Below are 24,750 nucleotides of genomic sequence, written 5' to 3' on the forward strand. Positions count from 1 at the left end.
CAAAATCACCTTGATGCCTTAAGAATAAGATATATAATTTAGAACTTATTAAAATACATAATTGCCTGACTGCGATGACTTGTTTTAATCATGATTATTTGAGATTGCCATGGTCATGTGCACTTTTAATTTAAATCACATATTGACATCTAAATAAGGGAAATTAGCAAATACTAAAAACCCCAGAAAATGTCTATATCTCTAGTTCAGATGCAGCGGGAGAATAGATTCAGCCATCAAGTACTATGATCCATTTTGATTGGTCCGGTAAGTTGTTCAGCTCTTGTTTATTGTCTGTGAGTGCAGATTGCAACATTCAACTTCAGATTTTTATTTGTATTCATTTCAAGAATGGTTCACCAAACTGGGCAGGGTGGCGGCATTTGAAAAGATGTATATATATAAGTATGAAGGTAAATTGGTTGCAAAACTCGAGAGCTTGTAGATTTGAATTTGAGAACTTGTACAATACAAATATTTGTATTCAAATCGTTGTTGCGAGTGTAAATTTCAACTTACGATGACAAATATTTGTATTGTACAAGTTCTCAAATTCAAATCTACAAGCTCTCGAGTTTATTTACCTTCATACTTTTCAAATGCCGCCACCCTGCCTAATTTGGTGAACCATTCTTGAAATGAGGAAGCACCAATTGACCTCCATCCTCTAAGAAATATATTGTCTGCCAATAATTACACTAGTTTGGACCCAGCTTTTTGTATATTTGTCACCTACTTTAATGACTGCCCCATCACCCTATATACAGTACATAGGCTGGGGCAGAATGAAATTTAGTATCTAAAAGAGTATCTAAAACCTCACAGATAAAATTCTGGACTCTTGCCCAGAATTCTTGAATCTTAGCGCAGAACTACAGAGCATGGGCCATGTCTCCATCCTCCAACTGACATCGCCAGCAGGTAGGTGTGTCTTTTAAACCAAGCCTAAACAATCTAGAGGGAGTCCAATAGAAACGATGAAGAATCTTAAACTGAATAAGGTGTATCCTTGCACCCTAGACATAGTTTTATAATTTTTATTAAATTCTTTCCCACTCCCCATCCTCCAATTGACTTACTTTCTTGTGAGGAACACAAAAGGAGTTAGATAGCACAATGTCCAAGCTGCTTTTTTCCATATAATGGAAGCGAATGTGATCATGACCATCCCTGATCCCCATCCACTTACATTGTGTGGATGCATTACATTATGTACATTAATGGGATAGTTCACCCCAAAATGAAAATTCTCTTATCATTTAATCACCTCATGCCATCTCAGATGTGCCTGACTTTCATTCTTCAGCTGAACACATTTGAAGAAAAATAGAAATATATCTCAGTAGGTCCTTAAAATGCAAGTGAATGGTGATCAGACCTTTGAAGTTCCAAAAATCACAGACAGTCAGCATAAACGTCATCCATACAACTCCAGCGGTTAAATTAATGTCTTCTAAAGTGATACAATCACTTTTGGTGCAAAAACCATCAATATTTAAGTACTTTTTAACTATAAACCATCGCTTCCGGTCAGCAGCAGTATGTGCGTTCACGAGAGCACTGAGTTCACACGGACTCTCGTGTGATGTATTCGCGTTGGCATGTTTACAGACGTAAAATCACCTTTTTCTCTCGGTTGAGACATCCAGGATGAGCACACAAATGCACCATTTTGAGTAAACAAACAGATACAAATACAGATCTAAACCAAAACTAATAAAGCTTCTGTACAGCATTCCTCCTACACTGAAAAACAAACTATAGAATTTACCCCCAAAAAATGAGGCAGCAATTTGCACCCACTCTCTTTGAGTGCATTTTTTCTCAATTTTAGCATGCAATATAGGTTAAGGGTATATTTTAACCAATGTGTATGAATCGTAATTAACATCCCCCCCAAAAAATATTTCAGTTGCAAACAGCGCTGCTCTTCCGGGTGTGTCCCACATCCGTCAGTTCTCACGTGAACATGCCAATGCGATAACGTCACGTGTGCATACTGCTGCTGACCGGAAGTGATGCTTTACAGTTAAAAAGTACTTAAATATTGATCTTTTTCGCAGCAAAAAGTGATCGTGTTGCTTTAGAAGACATTAATTTAACCGCTGGAGTCGTATTGATGACGTTTATGCTGATTGTCTGTGATTTTGGAGCTTTAAAAATCAGATCACCATCCACTTTCATTTTAAAGACCTACTGAGCTGAGATATTTTTCTATATTTCTTCAAATATTTTCTGGTGAAGAAAGAAAGTCATACACACTTGGGATATCATGAGGGTGAGTAAATGATGAGAGAGTTTACATTTTTGGGTGAATTAACCCTTTAAGCTAATTCAGTGGTTGTCAACTGATGAGTCGCGACCCAAAAAATCTCAGAAAATCTAGTGGAGCAAAATCTTGCCCCCCTTTAGACCAGGCCATATTCCTGAAGTGAACCACTGCGTGAATAAAAGTCATGCAGGTTTGGAACCACATGAGGATGAGTATATGGTCGGATTTTCATTTTTGGGTGAACTATTCCTTTAAGTCTGGAAATGCACGTTGCAAAGATCTTGTACAGGTTTTTAGTGCTATATTTGGATTTTACCACTGTATACAGTATGTGATTCAATAATGGTTTTATTAGACTGCAGACCAGCTTGTATATTATCTCACTGTCTTTTGTTATTGTATTTACTGTGCTTGTGTCCTGTATATGGACATTCTGGTTACTGCAGTGTTTCAGTATCGCTGCTGTCTTCGTGGCCTGCGCACTTCCTGCTTTGTCCTCGGGCTACTGGTATCTATGTGGTGCTTGCGTTACTCTCTGAATTGTCTCTAGAGAAGGAAATGAGGCCAGTGCTCTATTTTTCCCCACCTGCCCCAGTCAACTGCCAATTATACAGCAGAGAGCTAATCAGGCGAGGAGGCGGCACTTCTCTGTGTTCTCACTGGCCAGAGTTTATTAGCTACTTAATACAAGAGGATTCGTGGATGGTGTGCCATTTTTACCTGTCCACGGTGTCATACACTGATGGTTTATGTGGTTGGAGTGTTAGAAAAGAGTCGTACAAATGCGTTTGAAACCCTGTCACATGCTACAATTACATAATAACACAAACTTCACCAGAAAGACCATGATGGTCAAGCATTGCTGGGGAAATGACAATAAATGAACTGGCAAGAGTTGTAATTCCGTTTGGTGATGCTAGTAGAGCAGAAATTACACACATCACTTTAAGCTAAATGTTTAAACCTTTGAACTGTGTAAAAAGGGGACTGAGATCTCTGGATGTTTGCAGTAGAGTTTCTAAATGTGGAGGTTTACTTTACAGTATGTACAGTATACTGGTGATATTACACAAGGATACGAAGTAACTTAATGATATCTTGTTTTCAGCTGGGCAATTAAAAGTTATTTTAAAACATTTGTAAAAAACCAAACCTATTGGTCCGATGTTGGATTCCAATAGAATGGCCCCTGAAGGTTTCTGCGTTGTTCTGTCTTTTCTGAGCGCTGAACCAAAAACACATATTAATTTGTACTTTATCAGTTGGGGCAGTGGTGGCTTGGCGGTTAAGGCTCTGGGTTACTGATTAGATGGTCAGGGGTTCAAGCTCTAACACTGCCATGATGCCACCTTTGGGCCCTTGAGCAAGGCTCTTGACCCCATCTGCTCCAGGGGCGCCATATCATGGCTGACCCTGCACTCTGACCCCAGCTTGGCTGGGATATGCAAAAATTAGGGCGCAGTGGTGGCTCAGCGGTTAAGGCTCTGGGTTACTGATCAGAAGGTCAGGGGTTCAAGCCCCAGCACTGCCAAGATGCCACTGTTGGGCCCTTGAGCAAGGCCCTTGACCCTATCTGTTCCAAGGGTGCCATATCATGGCTGACCCTGCGCTCTGACCCCAGCTTAGCTGGGATATGTGAAAAAAAAATTTCACTGTATATGTGCAAAATGTATAATGTGTGATAAATAAATTAATTATAAAATTGACTCCGTTATTAATTTTATCTGACTCCAATTTTATATTAATCGGACTCCAATTTAAGTTGAACCTCTAATTTAGATTTAAGCTCTAATTGATTTCTGATCATTCTTTTAGTGTAATCTTTTTAAGTTATTGATTACTCTGAATCGTCCTAACATTCATTATCCTTTCATTCGGGTCCCGATTGTTGCTCAAAGTCATATGCCGGCTGATTAATTGCATAGATCTCACGGAAACAAAATCGCCAGACCCGTTCATAGTCAGTGGTTGCAGCTTTACTAATATCATCTGGTTCGACTGCCTACTGCTTGCTTATAAACAGATGATAGTTTTATTTAGTCACGTTTCATACAACTTGCTAAGACGGTGATAAGCAGTGACTGGTAGTCTTATGTGGTTTTCTCCTATCCATAAGCTCCAGTAATGATCATTATCCTGGACATAAGTTTGCGGTAACAAAAGGTGTCCCTCGAATCTACCGGTGATAAATGATTTCGGAGGAATACAGAATAAATCAAAAAGTAACAATGTATTTGCCAGGTAGGATTTAAAATGTAAGTTACAAAATCAATCAAAGCCAATTTCACACATGATCAGAATAAACAAACATTCCTAAAAATAAAAGACAAGTCAAAGAAACATACCTAGCAATAGAAAGTGACACACAGCAATTGTGCGGGATATCTGACTACAGGCTCCCTGAGCTCCTCTGCCATCTCTCCTTAAGTACCAAACGATTCTATTGTTATTTCAGATGTGTGTGTTTGATGTTATTCAGGATGTGGTTTACCATTTAGGAGGTTGTAAGTAGACCTTTGAAACATGTGATTGAGTAGGTCGTTTGATGTTTACAAAGAATGCACCTAATCTGCATACAGCATCCGGTCTCTGTGAGAGATCTGGGAGGGGGGCATGCCCCTGATAGAATACAGTATTTTACTAAGTTCTTAAATCTTACTTGTGATTTGACTTTGCTGAAAGGGAATGAGACCGTTTTACCAGTTGCATTGAGACCACTTGAACATGTATGATCAGAAATCCTTTTACATTACAGAACAGGATAAGTCATAACTTAGTTTTTGGTGACCCGAAAGTGTCCTGAGGAGAGAGAGGGGGCAGATGTGAGTGAGATTTGCATTTTATTCAATAGGGTGTGTTGTCTCAGGTGGAGATGCTCTTCTGTGTGAGAGTTTTATGACGTTGGCTCTCACAAAGCCTTTTGGGTGTAGACATCATGGTGCCAGCCTTACACATTTATGAGAATAAAGTGCATTAGGAAGAAAGAAAATACCATGTTGAAAAAAATATAATTTAAATACAGTAAGTCAGTTACCGATACCTACCAGATCGATGGTTCACAAAGCAATAGGACGATGACCCAAATCACATGGTTAATGCAAGCTCTGCCAATTTAATTGTACCCTTTGAGCAAGACACTTAGCCTCGGTTACTCTAGGTTTAATTGTCTCTATTATATGTATAACGTAAGTTGCTTTGGAAAGAAGTGGCTGGTGAATACTTACAAATTTGAAAAACAAAAAAATCGTAAAAACATATCACAATAAGCATCAGCAGTTCATTTCAGGATTTTTGAAACAATCATTAATGAAATTAGTCTATTGAATGGGTCTTACAAATAAAATTAGATTTAAGACATATCAGATGCGCTTATCCAGATGACTTCTTTCAACAGGTGACAAACTGAAATGCACTAACTATTATTTTTTATGCAGTAACTTTTTAAGATGTAACTTGATTCAGTCCAGTAACTTTTACACAGTAACTTGATTTAATGCAGTAACCTTTATGCAGTAACTTTTTATGCAGTAATTATTTTTATGCAGTAACTTTGTATGCAGTAGCTTGATTTAATGCAGTAATTATTTTTATGCAGTAACTTTGTATGCAGTAGCTTGATTTAATGCAGTAACTTTTTTTATGCAGTAACTTTGTATGCAGTAGCTTGATTTAATGCAGTAATTATTTTTATGCAGTAACTTTGTATGCAGTAGCTTGATTTAATGCAGTAACTTTTTTTATGCAGTAACTTTGTATGCAGTAGCTTGATTTTAATGCAGTAACTTTTTTATGCAGTAACTTTGTATGCAGTAGCTTGATTTAATGCAGTAATTATTTTTATGCAGTAACTTTGTATGCAGTAGCTTGATTTAATGCAGTAACCTTTATGAAGTAACTTGAATTATTGCAGTAACTGTTTATGCAGAAACTTTAATGCACCAACTTTTTTATGCAGTATCTTTATTTAATGCAGTAACTTTTATGCAGTAGCTTTATTTTATGCAGGAACTTTTTATGCAGTAACATCATTTAATGCAGTAACTTTTTATGCAGTAACTGAAATACACCAACTTTTTTATGCAGTAACTTTATTTAATGCAAGAACTTTTTATTCTGTAACTTGATTTAACCCATTAACTTTAATGAAGTAACTTAAAGTAATGCAGTGACTTTTCATGCAGTGATTTTATTTAATTCAGTAACTTTTTTATGCAGTAACTTGATTTAATGCAGGAATGTTTTGATGCAGTATCTCTATCTTGGAGATGCGCATCACATCAAATTAACACAGAGATTATCCAAAGCACATTGTGATTTGTGGCCAAATTTGAATTTACATGTTCCTTAAATTTCTCAACATTGGTATAAGAATTACATTATAACCAAGTATTGATATTTGCTGATAAAAGTTTGAGAAATTTGTGCTAATCAGCCAGAACTTTCATTGATTACTAATGAATATATTATAATGAATATGATTAGTAATGAATGAAATATTGAGATATTGTGTTGTTCACTTGCTGATTGTTTCCTTTTTTAGATTTTTGGTTTTAAACGGTGCTATTCTGACCTGTTACCAATAGTGCTGTTAATATATAATTGGCTATTTTCAATCCTCTTATTCTTATAAATGTCATTAGCTAAATAGAATTGCCAAACACTTCCCTGTCTTTCATTGGTTGTACAAACAGACAGTCCCACCTCAAACTAATGCAATTGGTTGAGCCAGTTATTGTTGTGTTGGGCTGGTCAGGATGCTCAGACAATGCAATGTTTTAAAATCACAGTGTTTACAGTAAACCTTTCAAGGAAATTGACCTACGAATGGCTTACTTAAAGTTGTTTCTGCATATTAAACTGGGATAGGAGACATTTTTATATAAATCACGTTTAACTAACTTTATTAACTTTACCCCTTTAACAGTTATTCTTTCATTCTTTTCCTTGTCAGTCTGTCTAACATTAAGGTGAAGGCGATACACACCATGATGCAACACAATGACGGCAAAGGTGATTGCTGACACATTGCAGCAAAGGATGCTGGGTAATACCAAACGTTTTTTCAGCAGTGCGGATGAGAAAGATGACGAGGATGAGGAAGATGAGGAGGAGAGATTGAAGAGAGGGAAACAAAATGGGATGATAGATGTGGAAGAAAAGGAACACCATAACCACGGTGGACGCAAGGCAGAGGGGTCAAAGCCTGCAGCCATTGTGATTGGATGGCAAAGAGGAGACAGACAGCCCAGGATGGTCAATTCTGCCCAAAGAGGAATTCCTCATTTGCCCAGTCAGCCAACGCTTTATCATCAGATGACCAATCAGCCGCAGTATCATCCGGTCCTGACCAATCAGCAGGCACGGAGGCGTCTCATGGAGCGGAGTATGACCACAGTCACGCCTGTAGAAGACTCGCACCTCGCCATCATGTTGTTCCGCATTGGCATACCTGATATCAAACAAACGGTCTGTAAATTTCTGTTCACGTATATTCAGACGCACCTGCAGTATGCTTTCCCAGTGTACTTTCTTAATGTACTTTTTTGCAAAAATTGACAATATGTCAGTAGGTCCATGAAAGAATCTTGTTAAGGAAGAACTTTTTTATTTTTGGGTGAAGTGTCCCTTTAATACCTAATTTCCCTTATTCAGTTAGATTAAATGGAGAGCAAACAGAGACTTAATCTCACAGTTTTTCTCTTTCAAGAACAAATGATCTGAGCTTTGCTATCCACATATCTCAAGCCATGTCGACATTTAATTTCCTGCTGGATATGAACTGTAGATATCAAGGATTTAATTTTCAGCAGTTAAAATGTTAATTAAAATGTTTTGATATGAGTAATTTCACTCATCATCAATGCAGTTCTTATTAGTAAAAATCATCATTTCATTTCAATAATTGCATTGCTACTAGTACAAATATCCATTCCTTATATATATATATATATCTGGATATGGATTTTGGATATCAATAAATTGGAGAGTAATTAACCCATATGTTGTGTTCAGGTCATTTTGACCAGTTGTTTTTTTATTTTTTATTTCACAATCCAATTGGAATAAATTTCCTTGACTTTGCTCACATATGGTATCTAAAAACACACAAAAAGATTTGACCATTTTCGTTACAATTTGTAGGTTTTATTTCACATTGTTACACCTGTTGTGTTCTCGGTCAAAAATGACCGGCCATTGGAAATGAATAGGCGGGGCTACAATAAATAAATAAATAAAATAGTGTTCATGAGCCTGTCCAACCATCTGATGAGCACATATGTGCATGTGTACTTACACACATACTCATACACACACTCATACCAACCCCCCCCCCCCTCCACACACACACAAACACACACATACACTTTGTTGTCCAAGGCAACTTCTGAACTAATCTTGACCACACAGGATATATATAAAAAAATATTAGAGCAATGTGTTTTTGGACTTTTCACATTCTCACAAAGAGTAAGAACAATGTTTGCTAATATACAGAGACTTTCTCTTGTATCAGGTCAATGAAGCCTGCTATTAATACGTTCCAAAACGAAGTACAAAACCTGTGCTAATTTCTAGAAATAAAGTTAACAAAAAGATCTAATGCAATATCTAGTGAAAATATATTCATAATGAGAGATTTATATACTGTACATTTTAATGGGCCGGTCATTTTTGACCGGGAACACCACAAGTGTGACTTTTTTCCATTTTCTTTTCTTTTTTTTTTACAAAATAAAAGAGTTAAAAAAAATAATTTCTGGTTAAACAGTAAAACAAAGTAGTGGGATAAACAGAACAGAAAATTATATGTATGGCATTTAATATAGTAAAAATATACATTAAAAACACTTTTAACACAAAAATTGAGTGACATTAGCTCAGGTAATTTAGGCCTATTGTCAATAAATTCCAAAAAGAGGTACAAAACCTGTTCTAGTTACTAGAAATCAAGTTGAAAAAAAAAAAAAAAGATCTAATGCAATATTTAGTGATAATACAGTACAGTGTATATGGATTATGTGAGATTCATAAAACATTTAAACAAAAGGAGTGGTAGCCAATGAGGAACACAGCACAAGGGTTAAAGATATCTAAAAAGGCTTTATTACTAGTTACAATCACATTATACATATCAGAAATTAACAATGCCACAAGTGAAAACCAATTTACCGATATCAAAAATTAATTTTTACTAGTGAAATTGGAATTTCAGCTAGTAAGAAATTAATACAAAATTAATGCATAATTATATCCGTAATTGCTTTTTGAATAGAAGTGGATGAAAAAATCATTGTGAAATTCTACTAGTGAAAAATGCAATTACATACAGTATATTAAGAATAGAGATTATTTACAGGTTCAAATATAATTTCTGACATCAAGAATGAACTGTTGTACTAGTGCAAATTTTTCAGCATTTTCACTGGTAGTAATTCTGTTCCTTATATCAAGAATGACCATTCAACTAGTGAAATTTTGAATTGTTAATATTTATAATTAATATCCTGCGTATGATTAAATGTCAAAATGACGTGCGATAATCCACATTGATTGTAAAGCTCTATACTCTTACTACATGTCAACAATTGACTCATTTATGTCTATTTTAATTCCTCTGAAGGAATTTTAAGAGAAGCATCTGAGAAAAAGTTGATACATAACTGAAACTGAGAACTCCATTAAGTTTCTTGAGAAACGAAAGCGCAAAAACTAATCAAAGCAATTTTTCTCTACAATATCAAAAGCATAATGTGGTTTCCTTCACTGAACTAATAAGTCAATGCAGACACTCACTTACTCCTAAACACACACTTACACACGTACACACAATTTAATATATACTCTAGGTCCGTTGTGTCTCCCAGCAGTGGAGTACGGGACTGAGACATTAGTGGAAAATTAAAAACAAGTTAATTGGAACATGGGAATTCTTAATGAAGGAATATTTAGTGTGTGTTTACATGAGCGTGTGTATAAAGCTCAAGAGGTTGCGCAAGACGTTATTCACTTTAATATGCACGTTATGTTTTATGTAAGATGTCTTTTAAAAAGCTTTCTGAAAGGGCTTCTTAAAATGATCAATTACTTTTCAAGTGCAAACCCCTTCTTTTTCATTTTGAATTCAACAGGTGTCATAATTATTTTTAATGTAGGGAATGTTCCAAGTTTAATTACCACAGGAAAATGGTAATATATATATATATATATATATATATATATATATATATATATATATATATATATATATATATATATATATATATAGTTGTGGCAGGGCGGAGGGCGGGGCCGGACCTTGATGCTGCCCTGCCACAACAGCATATACAGGTGCATCTCAATAAATTAGAATGTCGTGGAAAAGTTCATTTATTTCAGTAATTCAACTCAAATTGTGAAACTCGTGTATTAAATAAATTCAATGCACACAGACTGAAGTAGTTTAAGTCTTTGGTTCTTTTAATTGTGATGATTTTGGCTCACATTTAACAAAAACCCACCAATTCACTATCTCAAAAAATTAGAATATGGTGACATGCCAATCAGCTAATCAACTCAAAACACCTGCAAAGGTTTCCTGAGCCTTCAAAATGGTCTCTCAGTTTAGTTCACTAGGCTACACAATCATGGGGAAGACTGCTGATCTGACAGTTGTCCAGAAGACAATCATTGACACCCTTCACAAGGAGGGTAAGCCACAAACATTCATTGCCAAAGAAGCTGGCTGTTCACAGAGTGCTGTATCCAAGCATGTTAACAGAAAGTTGAGTGGAAGGAAAAAGTGTGGAAGAAAAAGATGCACAACCAACCAAGAGAACCGCAGCCTTATGAGGATTGTCAAGCAAAATCGATTCAAGAATTTGGGTGAACTTCACAAGGAATGGACTGAGGCTGGGGTCAAGGCATCAAGAGCCACCACACACAGACATGTCAAGGAATTTGGCTACAGTTGTCGTATTCCTCTTGTTAAGCCATTCCTGAACCATAGACAACGTCAGAGGCATCTTACCTGGGCTAAGGAGAAGAAGAACTGGACTGTTGCCCAGTGGTCCAAAGTCCTCTTTGCAGATGAGAGCAAGTTTTGTATTTCATTTGGAAACCAAAGTCCTAGAGTCTGGAGGAAGGGTGGAGAAGCTCATAGCCCAAGTTGTTTGAAGTCCAGTGTTAAGTTTCCACAGTCTGTGATGATTTGGGGTGCAATGTCATCTGCTGGTGTTGGTCCATTGTGTTTACCAAGTATTGAGTACATATACAGTAAATGAACATACTTTCCAGAAGGCCAACAATTCACTAAAAATGTTTTTTTTATTGGTCTTATGATGTATTCTAATTTGTTGAGATAGTGAATTGGTGGGTTTTTGTTAAATGTGAGCCAAAATCATCACAATTAAAAGAATCAAAGACTTAAACTACTTCAGTCTGTGTGCATTGAATTTATTTAATACACAAGTTTCACAATTTGAGTTGAATTACTGAAATAAATGAACTTTTCCACGACATTCTAATTTATTGAGATGCACCTGTGTGTGTGTATATATATATGAAAATACTTTTACTACATTTACAATAGAAGTCTATGGCGCAAGGCATTGCACAGAGATAAATGTCTGTGGCGACATTTTTGAAAAATGACTTCATGCGGTTCATTAAACGTATTGCGGCAGTTCCGAGGTGAAATGTCCACCGAGTGGCAATAAAAGCAAGTTAAATGTTCATCCAAACAGATGAGATTTTAAAAGTTAATGCTTTATTGAGTTTCAAATCAACAAAACCGACCTCCCTACCCTAAACATTAAACTGATAGTCCCATATAAAGCAAATGTGACATGAAAAATGTACTAATCTTGTCTAAGTTACAGTGTATTCAAACTTTCAGCTCATGTCATGACCGTGTAAATCCAGCAAACAGGGTAACTTTCGGTTCCTGTGTGCAGGGATATGAGAAAGGGACCTATTGTAGCAAATTCCACCCACAGGAATTACATTGACAGTGCACAATCAGACATCCATCCACCTAGAAAATTAGTTTTACAGCTCATTTTTGTATGGAAGAATTGATGTAAAAATATGAGCTGCTTTCAAACCCAATGATGCACTTGCTGTAAATGCGAATATCACAGATGTTGTCCATGGAGCTTAACTTGTTTTGAACCCAGAACAGTCCTTTAAGCCTGTTAAATCTTTTGTGTTTATACTCTCTCCCTCTATTCATCCCTGTTTTCTCTTGCTCCATCTGTAGAAGTGTTTGCGGTTTGATCCCGATGCCTCTGTTTGGATTGCGAAGCAGCAGATAATTTGCACCCTCAGTGAGTCGTTGTGGGACGTTTACAATTATGGCCTTTTCCAGCCAGCGGGAGACAGACGAGATGCTAAGTTCCTGGAGGAAGAGCGCTTGCTTGGAGAATTCTCACAGTCCGTGGAGAAGGGAGTGCCCTACCTGGAGGTGCTGGAGCAAACTTTAAATCACACAGATTGCCACATATCCTCAGAATATTCCTCTAAGCTAGAGTACATCACCCAGGGGCCTATTATGAGAGTGCTAACGCTATGTGCAGCACTATGCAATAATTCATAAGCGCAAAGTCAGCAGGCATGGCGATTACTTTTAGTAATTTCGTGCAAGCATGCACTAAGTCTAGGCGCAAATGGGCTTGGTGAAATTGCGTACGCAATGTGCTAATGGGCTGGGTCAAGTGCAGTTTAATTATAAGGTTCCTCCGGTTATTGCACCGTCTGCATCCTGTTATATTATCCATTCCCTGACAAGCACCAGTGATATAAACAAAGACAGCACATTCATAAGAAGTTGGTGGTGTAAATGGACTCTATGCAATAGAATAGAAATATGGACTTACGTTCTTGTTGAAAGTCAGGCATATTTCATACGCATGGAAAATGTGGTTCTCACCAAGATTTTGATTTACACCCCCTTAAAGGAAAATTCCAGGTTCAATACAAGTTAAGCTCAATCGACAGCATGTATGGAAAAAAAGTTTACTTTGACTCGTCCCTCATTTGTTCCAGAACACTCCAGTGAGACACTTACAATGGAAGTCAATGGCGGTCAATCTGTAAACGTTAAAATACTCACTACTTAAAAAGGATAGCCACATGACGTAAATAATACGTGTGGTAACATCATTTTAGTGTGATAAAATCACTTACTAATCTTTTCTGTGTAAAGTTACAACTTCAAAGTTACAACAACAAGTTTACAACTTCGTTACCATGACGATGTAATGTCAACAAACCCTAAAACAACTGTAAAAATGACAATTTAAACAACTTTACAGCTCAAATAATACATGAGTTTTAACAGAAGAATCAGTGTAAGTGCTTTTATAGAATTATAAGCTTCATGTTTCTGTGCTTAAACGTTACCAAAATTGGCCCCATTCACTTCCATTGTAAGTGCCTCACTGTAACCTCCATTTTTGTTCTTTTTTAAGAGAAGGAGAGACGAGTGAAAATAAATGTTTGTGGTAATCAATATTATGCCACAAATGCTGACGATTGAGCTTAACTTGTGTTAAACCGGAACATTCCGTTAAATTACAGAGAATGTAAGTGTTATTAATCATATTCATCAAGCGACACAGAAATCATGGCTAGTTTTAACAGTGATTACATCGGCCTTCCAGGTTAGGATGTGAATCAAGGGATCATTTCTTTGTTTGTTTGCACGCACTTCACTTCTACCAGTCGATTTATTGAAACACAAAAAACTTAAACCAAAAATATTTCTAAATTCAAATTACATTTCAAATTAAACAAAAAACATAATTAAAATAAACAAGCGGTCAAACAAATCATACAAATAACGACCTCCCTAAATCCAAACATTTTACCCTCTCCAACTTCTTCCACCGGCCTCTTGTAGTGAATTAAAAATCACTCTACAACAACAGGTGGAAAAATACCAATACAAATTATATGAGAAATACAATTATAAAAATATATACACAAAAATAATAATAATTAAAAAATAAACCATGACTTCTACAAAGTTTAACACAAATCTCAACAATGTTTGCAATAATAATCGTCAGGGACATCATTTGATATTCCACTATGGGGCCTGGGTAGCTCAGTGGTAAAGACGTGGTAAACTCCCCTGGTAAACTCCCCTGGAGTTTGCTAGTTTGCTAGTTCAAATCCCAGGGAGTGCTGAGTGACTCCAGCCAGGTCTCCTAAGCAACCAAATTGGCCTGGTTGCTAGGGAGGGTAGAGTCACATGGGGTAACCTCCTTGTGGTCGCTATAATGTGGTTCCTTCTCAGTGGGGCACGTGGTGAGTTGAGCGTGGTAGAAGCCTCCACACGCACTATGGCTCAACAAGCCACATGATAAGATGTGCAGGTTGACGGTCTCAGACACGGAGGCAACTGGGATTCGTCCTCCGCCACCCGGATTGAGGCGAATCACTATGCAACCACGAGGACTTAACAAGCACATTGGGAATTGGGCATTCCAAATTGGGAGAGGAAAAAAAAAAAATATTCCACTATATTTTCAGAGTTTGGACAAGTTTATTACCACCTGCTGGTGGAATCTCCAAACTGCAGATGCAGGAACTGAATTTAGACTTTTCACTGAAAACAGACCTATTCCTATAAATTGCGCCTCTTCATTAGCACAATACACCCACAGACAGCGCAAACACTCCCACCCACGCCTACATGCACTTTACGCTGGCACGGAAATTACACTTTGAATTAGCACTCTCAAAAAACATAGAGCCCTCAAAATGCTTCTAAGTCTAATAACCTAAAATGAGTGTGTCACTAGTATTTTACTAACTGAAACAGGAAATGTTTCACGAGTCCTAGTTCATGAATGCTTATGAGAAAATTTTCCATCCTGTTTACGTACTCTGGTATAGATGTTCTTTTCATTTGTTTGTTTCACCAATAGCTGCATTAGTTAGTTAGAATTTAAAAGGGGGTTTTATTTGTTAGTGTTGTTTTAGAAATATAATATATATGTGTGGATGTAGATGTGAACAGAAAAGTCCTTTCAGCCACTGCTAAAGTCTCGTTTTAAGTGGATGCTCATTTATCACTGACTCTTAGCTCCTCTTTGTCTTGTAAACTTTGTTCAAACTCTATTTTTTCCTCCTCTCCTGTGTCTTCACAGTTCAGATACAAGACACGAGTCTACAAACAGACAAACCTGGATGAGAAACAACTTGCAAAGTTGCACACCAAGGTGCAATGTAAAAAAAAAACATATACAGAAAAGTATTATGTGTCTAGCTGTGGTCAAAATATGGAAAGCACTGCAATGAAAGGATGTAATGTGTCTCTCTGTGTTTGGCTCCATCTTCAGGCCAATCTGAAGAAGTTCCTGGATTATGTTCAGTGTGGAGCCGTGGAGAAGTTGAGTAAAGCTCTGGAGAAGGGACTCGATCCAAACTACCACGACACTGAGAGCGGAGGTGCGATACACAGACAGTCCTATACTGAATTATTATTTTCAGGTGAACCATCCCTTTAATTCTCACTCTTGGATGACAAATTCCCAAGTGTCAAAAGAGTTTAGGCTTCTGCAGTCCAAAATGTTCAAACACTGCAACCATTTTATATTTGTTAAAACCTGATGTGAACACAGAGGTTGAAACATCTGATTTCAGGAAATGAAGGTTTATTGTGGATTTCTGGAAATCCAAGTGTGCTCATCTAATTCTCTGGTGAAACCATTTCACACTTTCAGTTCTCATGACCATCATTCTGTGGTCAACGTTTCCCTGTCAGAATCTTCTCATGTCTTTGACCATCGACTCCAAGCTTATTGCGTTCCTTGCAGTCTCTTACTGTCAACTATCATGTTCTCAATGGAGGGGAAAAGGGGAAAAGCAATGAAACTATGCTATTCTTGGTGGTATAATATAAAACACACAGACTCCTGATTTTTGCTTCTTTTTTCTTTATTGTTTTGTTTATTGTTCTGAAACATTTGTAAAAGCTATTTTTGTAGCAAACTTGCACTTTATACGTTTACCACAAAGCTCATTGTATGGTCAGATATGAGTTTGTAGCACACTATCGTGCTGTGCACCATTAAAACATTAAGTATGTTGCTTGTTACTCTGAAAAGACAGTGTTTCTCCATACTGTCTCTACAATCTCTCGTTCTCTTCCTGTGTTTCTCTCAGAGACTCCTCTTAGTCTGGCGGTTCAGGGGAGTTTGAGCGTGGAAGGAATCCGTGTTCTGGTGCTGAATGGGGCCCATGTGGATTTCCGGTCCAGAGACGGTCTCACACCCCTCCATAAAGCCGTTAGAGCTCACAACCAATCAGCACTGCTGGTACAAACACACTGAGAAACATACACAGAGTTCATTCACAGCAGGCCTTTCGTGTATTTATCTGTCTGTCTGTCTGTCTGTCTGTCTGTCTGTCTGTCTGTCTGTCTGTCTGTCCGTCCGTCTGCCTGTCTGTGTTTCATAGCAGCAACCTAGCAATGCCCTAGCAGCCACCTAGAACACCTAGAACACCCTAGCAACACACTAGCAATCAGTACTGCTGGTACAATCCACCTAGCAACACCCTAGCGACCACCCAGAAACCACTACCAACTGCCTAGAGACCACCCAGAACACCCTAGCAACCACCTAGCAATACCCTAGTGACCACCCAGAAAATCCTAGCAACCACCTAGCAACGCCCTAGTAACCACTCAGAACACCCAAGCATCTGCCCAGCAACCACCCAAAACACCCTAGCAATTGTCTTGCAACACCCTTGTGACCCTCCAGAATACCCTAGCAGCCACCTAGCAACCACCTAGCAATGCCCTTGTGACCACCCAGAACACTCTAGCAATACTATAGCAACCACCTAGCAATGCCCTAGTGACCACCAAAAACACCCTAGCAACCAATTTGCAACAACATAGCAACCACCCAGAACACCCTAGCAACACCTAGCAACCACCTATAAACGCCTTAGCAACCATCCAGAACACTCTAAAAACTGCCTTAGCAATGCCTTAGAGACTACCAAAATCACCTTAGCAACCACCTCTCTGTTTTTTTGTCTGTCTGTCTATCTATCTATCTATCTATCTATCTATCTATCTATCTATCTATCTATCTGTATGTCTGTCTGTCTGTCTGTCTGTCTATCTATCTATCTATCTATCTATCTATCTGTCTCGTCTGTCTGTCTGTCTGTCTGTCTGTCTGTCTGTCTGTTTCATAGCAGTCACCTAGCAACGCCCTAGCAGCCACCTAGAACACCCTAGCAACACACTAGCAATAAGCACTGCTGGTACAAACCACATAGAAACACCCTAGTGACCAACTAGAAACCCCTAGCAACTGCCTAGAGACCACCCAGAACACCCTGGCAACCACCTAGCAACACCATATTAACCACTCAGAACACTGAAGCAACTGCCTAGCAACCACCCAGAACACCCTAGCAGCCACCTAGCAACGCCCTAGTGACCACCCGGAACACTCTAGCAATGCCCTAGCAACCACCTAGCAATGCCCTAGTGACCATCAAGAACACCCTAGCAACCACCTAGCAACCACCAGAACACTCTAGCAACTGCCTAGCAACGCCCTTGAGACTACCCAAATCACCTTAGCAACCGCCTGTCTGTCTCTTCTATCTATCTATCTATCTATCTATCTATCTATCTATCTATCTATCTATCTATCTATCTGTCTGTCTGTCTGTCTATCTGTCTATCTATCTATTTGTCTATCTATCTATGCTCACATTAAATTGGTAAGATTTCTTCATTTTTCAAATGTTTCAAACTCACATGAACTGAATTCTGAACGACGAAGCTTGTCCCTTTATAGCTGAAGCAGCTTTGCTTTAACAAACTTGTCATATTTCTTGCTGTGTCGAGCTTTAAGGTGAGATTTAAATGAGTTGTGTTAAAGATGTTATTCCTTTTATCGGCCAGTGTTTGGCTGATACATCGGTGCATCATTAATCGTAAGTGATTAATTAGCAAACCAATCTGTATCCAAATTATTATTAAAAATCTGTATCCAGAAATTACAAATGCCTGAAAAAGGTTCTGGAAAATTAATAAAAAATTCTACATTAGCTTTCCTAACAGAAAATTTTTGTTTTCGCATAATGCTGTATCCACATGGATAGATATCAGTATAAACCGTAACAGCCCCGGAAACATTTCTGCACTTGCAATGGGAGGGGTTTGTTTATAAACTGTAATATGTCTAACTCTCCATTTCCATCCCATCCCACCATTTAGGCGCTGCTGTCTCTGGGGGCCTCTCCGGATTATCGGGACCGCTGTGGTCTGACGCCACTGTACCACTCAGTGCTGACAGGGGGTGACACTTCCTGTTGTGAAGCTCTGCTGTATTACGGAGCTCAACTGGGCGTCAGAGATGAGAATGGATGGGATGAGTCACATCAGGTGTGTGTGTCACATGTTTAAATTCCTTAACTCAAGGGGAACCTCAAGTGAATCTGAGATTATGGTATTTAAGTATATTTACGTTTTTGTGAATGTGTAAGAGTATGCAACTGTCTGTTTCTATGTTTATTCATTTGTATTCATTCCTCATTCTCTCTTGTCTTCTTTCATTCTTTTTTCAAATTCTTCAAATCTTCTAATGTCCTTCCTTTCTATATCTGACTGTCCGCTCTCTTTACCTCTCTCATGCTCTTTTCCCTCTTGTATCTTTCATCCTGGTCCTCATTATATGTCTGGGAGAGTTCATTCATAGGCAACTAGACTTTGTTTTTTCTTTGTGGAACACATTTGATCATTTAACACTACTTAACGTCAGTAAGTAGTCATTTAACAGATGCTTTTATCCAACCGTCTCTCGGCACTCTTTTTTTAGCAACCTTCTGTTCTGTCCGCCCTGAGCTGTTTCTCCTACAGCACCATGAGACTTTTGGCTATTGACTTAAAGTCTGGTCAGTTTTGTAGCTTAAGAACCGCTCATTTATACAGGAAGAGATGTTTAAATGATGTATAAAGCGACCAGTCTTATTTCGTTTTGTCTGTACATGCCTTTTAAGGGTGGGTTTCTGAAACGGTTGATGCTAGTGTGAGAAACTTGTTCAAAAGTAGGGGTTGCACCAACTAGTTGGTTAGTTCTGCCACTAGTCGACGCTTTGGGTAAAATTACTAGAGGTAGACCGATATATCGGTTTTACCGATGAATCGTTGCCGATAGTTGTAATAGAATTATTGGTAAAAATCAATGCGGATATATTTAATTTATTTATTTATTCCTCTGTGACCGGTGCTGGAAGATTTTTCAATTATAACAGCTTGGTTCTGGAGTATAACAGTGGCCTCTAGAGGTGAAATAAAAACAATCACGCAGGAATTTGCGGTATCTAAATCTTTCTTCGTTGACAATATTCATCTTTATTTTTATCCTTACTTTAATGCATATTTTGTCATTTTGATTAGATAATCATGTGTTCTTAGTTATAGCGAGTGCATACATAGAAAAATGAGACTTTGGAAATGTTCCCCGTTAGCACATAGATTGTGTCTCCAGCTTTATCTTGTGAATAATAATAAACCTTAATACTCATTAAATATGGTAAACTATGTAAATACATAAACCCTTCATCTGATGAATATAAATGCTATTAAAGGCTTAATTTGGTAAATTATGAAATATAGAGCATTGTAATGGAGCCAAGCCTCCGTCATTTCAAAATAAGAGTCCCCAATGTGTTTTGGACTTGTTAAAAGTCCTGTGTTATGGACCAAATGGTTTTTATTGGGATTTTGGTTGATTAATTAACTGCATCTGGGATTTTATTTATTTTGGACCCTTGTAGCCTCTATATCTGTACCCGTCACAGTATGGTAAGACTAAGAATAAAATAATATTAATAATAAAAACAATCAGCCGATTAATCGGTTATCAACCTTTTCCACTTCCTTAGTTATCAAAATCTGCAGAATCTACTATCGGTCAGTAAATTTTTGAAACATTCACAAACATTTTGAAATGACGCTAATAAAGTTAACACGGAGCGCTTTATGAGCAGGGTTCCCACGGATCCTTAAAAAGTCTTAAAATGTCTTAAATTCAGTTTTCCAAAATGTAAGGTCATAAAAAGCCTTGAATTTTTTAAATGATACAACAAAAGTCTTAATTTTTATTTAAAGAGGTGTTACATTTGGGGGTGGAAAGACAGGAATCGTGATATGACCTAATGGGATTATCAAACTATCAAACTTCAGAAGAATACGATTTAATTAAATAATGCATGTGCTGCATTTCAAAATAAGAGTCCCCGTGTATTTCAATGTTAAAGTGCCTTTAAAGATAAAGTTGCACGCAATGAATCAACTCATAAAGTGCATCTGGAATTTAATTATACTTGACTCTTGCAGCCTCTGTCTGGCCCTCCCCATCACAGGAAGAAAAGATTAAGAACATTTAATATAGGCTACCAATTTTAAAAACTATTGGCAGATTAACTGGCTTTCTTTCAATACATTATCGAATCAGCACAATCCAATATCGGTCAACCTCTAATTTCTTTCTATTTATATAATGGTACATAAACCAGTTTTAATATGATATATATGTGGGAAAACATGTCTTGATGATTTTAAACTTGCATATAGCCTACCCTGTTTTACTGATTAGCAATGATAATGCCATGTTGAATGCATACCCCTGCCTGTTTAAGTAAGAGTCTGTGATACATGATTTATTTTGAGATTGTGTGGGTTTGTTTTGGAGTCAGGATACAGTATTAATTGTATTTGTTCAGGTATTGAAAAAGGTCTTAAAATGTCTTAAATTTGATTTGAAAAACTCTGCAGCAATGCTGATGATGGCATTGAGCTGCAGACATTTAAAGTGTTCATATTCGCATACAAGCCAAAAGTCTTGCGACGCCCTGAAACCATTCAAGAAACTACAGGGATATGACTGTTTTGACAGATTTGATGCCAAGTCAGCCAATCAGATTAGAGCTTGCCAGATCAAGAAAATGCTTGCCATTTTGTCTGAACAATATGTATGACAGTCAGTGAACAGAGTGTGGGTGGCCTGTAAATGTGCCTAAACTTCTTCAAAAGGAGAACAAAGCCCAGGTGCATTTGGATAAACTCCCTTTCACACCCCCTGTCCATTGCCCTCCCCTGCCTTGCTCTCTCTCTGTCTCTCTCTCCATAGATCAGACAGGAAGAGGCTTTTGGAGTGGTTGAAGTTCACAGGTACCCATCTATCATGTCTCATTTGTCTCTCATTGTCTTCTCTGTTGCTTGAGCACAAGATTTTCTCTCTATACTCTCCTCTATTTTCCTCTCTTACACTTGAAACCTCTTTGTGTACAAAAATATATAAACACCCCACTTCGCAACTACCTACCTGCCAGCTACCCACACATCTGGCCACAATACAACTCCCACAGCACCCCAAGAGCCTAAAGACTATAATGCGCCCCCTGAATTAAATTTGAGAGATTTTACTTTGCGCTTCACACCCAAGAACAGAACAATCAGTAAATGTTTAAACTAGTGGTCAACTTACAGTTAAGTGCATAAGTTTTCACCCCCCCCCCCCCCCTGCAGAATCTGCAAGATGTTTGTCATTTAAAAAAACAAACAAACAAGATGGATCATAAAATTGCATTTTGTTTTTTAATTAGTACTGCCCTGATGAAGCTATGAAGCCGATTCAATCTCTAGAAACCAGGATGGCTGATGGCTTATGGCCGATATTGGTGTGATTATTTATACAAAAAATAAAAACGATAACAAATTTACACAATTAATCATGTCCCTGGATAGTTATTAGGAATATTCCTAACATCGGAGCAATTCAAGCTGTAAGTACCACCTGTTTTCAGGTGCACAATAAGCACAACTGCAACACCAGTGACAGCACAAGATAAGAACACAACTTTTTTGTATTGTCTTATCAATGCTTTACTCGTCTGCTACAATTATGTAATCCATTTTAATTAATTATTATTTTTATATTTTATGTTCAATTTATAATTATTTAAATATTCATATTTATAATTATTTAATCATTATATATTGAATTATTGTTATTTGAGGGGCTTTCTCAGCAAATATTTATAAATGTGATTTTAATTGTGATTAAATTAATTAACTGGCATATGTAATTAATTTGATTAAAAAATGATCAAATAAATCGACTGGCAGCCCTAATATGTGCATAATGCAATTTAATGGCAGCAAATGTGAAGTACACAAAATTGCTATAATTAAATGAACATTTATTCTGCAAAATAATTTACTCAAAATTCACACAAATAATGAAAACAGAAAAATCTAATTTGTTTGGACAAGCGGCATTTCAACAATGCTGATATTTAGTATAATACAACACTGTTAATTGTCAAGGCTTTCGGTATATTTGGATGCCGACAACCTAAAAATAGCAAAATATTGGCTGATTTATCACTAGATCAAACACAGGCGGTCCTGGGGTCGGATTCACTGAAATATTCATAAGAAGAAACAAAATAGGGAAGTTTGTGGGATAAATCATAAGTTTCTAAGCAGATATCTTGCTATAAACTGTTTAAGAAAAAAGATTATAACAAACTAAAGTCTTCTGAGGAATTCAAAATATTCTTAGCTTTTTTCTTAAAGGGACAGTTCACCAAAAAATGTCACTTCTCTCATCATTACTCACCCTCATGCCATCCCAGATGTGTATGACTTTCTTTCTTCTGCAGAACACAAATGAAGATTTTAGAAGAATATCTCAGCTCTGTAGGTCCATACAATGCAAGTGAATGGTGACCAGAACTCAGAAGGTCCAAAAAGCACATAAAGGCAGCATAAAAGTAATCCAAACGACTTTAGTGGTTTAGTGGTTTATTCCATGTCTTCAAAATCGATATGATATGTGTGGGTGAGAAATTGATCAATATTTTTTTAATCATAAATCTCCACTTTCTCTGTCACTTCCACATTCTTCTTCTTTTGTTTTTTGATGAAGATTTATAGTAAAAACAGACTTAAACATTGATCTGTTTCTCACCCACACCTATCATATCACTTCTGACGACATTCATTAAAACACTGGAGTCATATGGGGTAATTTTATGCTGCCTTTATGTGCTTTTTAGTGCTTCAAAGTTCTGGTCACCATTCACTTGCATTGTAAGGACCAACAGAGCTGAGATATTCTTCTAAAAATCTTCATTTGTGTTCTGCAGAAGAAAGAAAGTCATACACATCTGGGATGGCATGAGGGTGAGTAAATGATGAGAGCATTTTAATTTTTGGGTGAACTATCCCTTTACGATGAAAATTAAGAAGAAATCATAGTTAAGAAGAATTTTATTCTTAAGAATGTTTCGAGAATCTTGGCCCTCTGTTTTTCCATCCAAGTTCCCAAACTTGGACATTAGCAATGGATCACAGCATGTTTTTTAAAGTGCTACTTGAAAGTCGTTCCCTTGTGTTTTCTGTTCTTTAAATCCTCATCTTTCCCAATGATATGTACAATCCTCTTGTTTTTAACCTCCATGTTCACTCATTCGCAGGCGTGCCAGCACGGATTTGCTCAACATTTAGAACATCTTCTTTTCTATGGTGCTGACACCACTTCCCAGAATGCATCAGGAAACACTGCCCTTCACATTTGTGCACTTTACAACAAGGTGAGCGAGCAAACATTGGTGCCATCTCCATAATTTTTTCCTTGTATAGTGATGTTATTGCCAAATTGTTTGCTTAGGCAAGCATCACTATTTCTATTTCTCACACTTAGGGTTAGGGACATGAACGAACTACTTTATTAAACAAGAGCAATTCAAATACATGTAAACAGTAAGCCAATCAAAAGTCGTCTCCCCTGTCCAATCAGGAGAGTTGTGTCCGGGTCCTCCTTTATAGAGGAGCCAATAAGGAGATCAAAAACAAACATGGCCAAACCCCTTTCCAGGTAACCATGTCTTATCATATTTTTTTTTTATTTGTTTCGAATAAAGTGACGTGCATAACATAATTTTGGGCTGTTACATTTTAATATACTATATGGCTTTATATAGTAGCTAGTTTCTATGGCTGTCATCACATTCTCAAATTAAAGATTATCTGCTAAAGTTTATGACAGTGTTGTTGTTTTTTCAGGCTGCTGTGATGTCCGGCCATTTTGAACTTGGAGAAATCATAAAAAATCACAATGATGCAGAAATTGGTGAGTATGCGTTTGTAAAATGGAGTTTAAAATACAAGTTTGGGCATTGCTTGTTCAACTAATCCTGTTAATCTCTACGCAGTGGTGTGTAAACGGCTGTTTTGCTTGCCAACATCCCACCACCAACTGCACATTAGTAAAAGTAGAGTTTTTATTTGGCATACAATGACACTTATTAGTGACAAGGGGCTGTCAAGATTCAAAAAGTACCCAAGATACCATAAAAGTATCATGAATGTAGTCCATATTACTTGTGTGTGAGATACCGATCAAAAATGTAGTTGTTATTCACTGAAAATCTTTCGCTTTGGCGAAGGT

The 24,750-nt window shown here is 37.3% G+C and overlaps 1 protein-coding gene across 1 annotated transcript in view; it reads left to right on the forward strand.

Annotated features, from left to right (window-relative positions):
• Positions 1 to 24,750, forward strand: part of LOC127434275 (SH3 and multiple ankyrin repeat domains protein 1-like) — a 78,334-nt gene that overhangs the window by 19,021 nt on the left and 34,563 nt on the right. Inside the window, exons 2-10 of the mRNA XM_051686895.1 lie at positions 7,224 to 7,738; positions 12,510 to 12,713; positions 15,406 to 15,477; positions 15,598 to 15,706; positions 16,424 to 16,575; positions 18,507 to 18,674; positions 23,777 to 23,893; positions 24,100 to 24,177; positions 24,366 to 24,432. Coding sequence (XP_051542855.1) covers positions 7,271 to 7,738; positions 12,510 to 12,713; positions 15,406 to 15,477; positions 15,598 to 15,706; positions 16,424 to 16,575; positions 18,507 to 18,674; positions 23,777 to 23,893; positions 24,100 to 24,177; positions 24,366 to 24,432 — 1,435 coding nt within the window. The 5' untranslated portion in view covers positions 7,224 to 7,270. The remainder of the gene's footprint in view (positions 1 to 7,223; positions 7,739 to 12,509; positions 12,714 to 15,405; positions 15,478 to 15,597; positions 15,707 to 16,423; positions 16,576 to 18,506; positions 18,675 to 23,776; positions 23,894 to 24,099; positions 24,178 to 24,365; positions 24,433 to 24,750) is intronic.

Source organism: Myxocyprinus asiaticus, chromosome 44, assembly GCF_019703515.2.
Source record: "Myxocyprinus asiaticus isolate MX2 ecotype Aquarium Trade chromosome 44, UBuf_Myxa_2, whole genome shotgun sequence".
NCBI lineage: Eukaryota > Metazoa > Chordata > Actinopteri > Cypriniformes > Catostomidae > Myxocyprinus > Myxocyprinus asiaticus.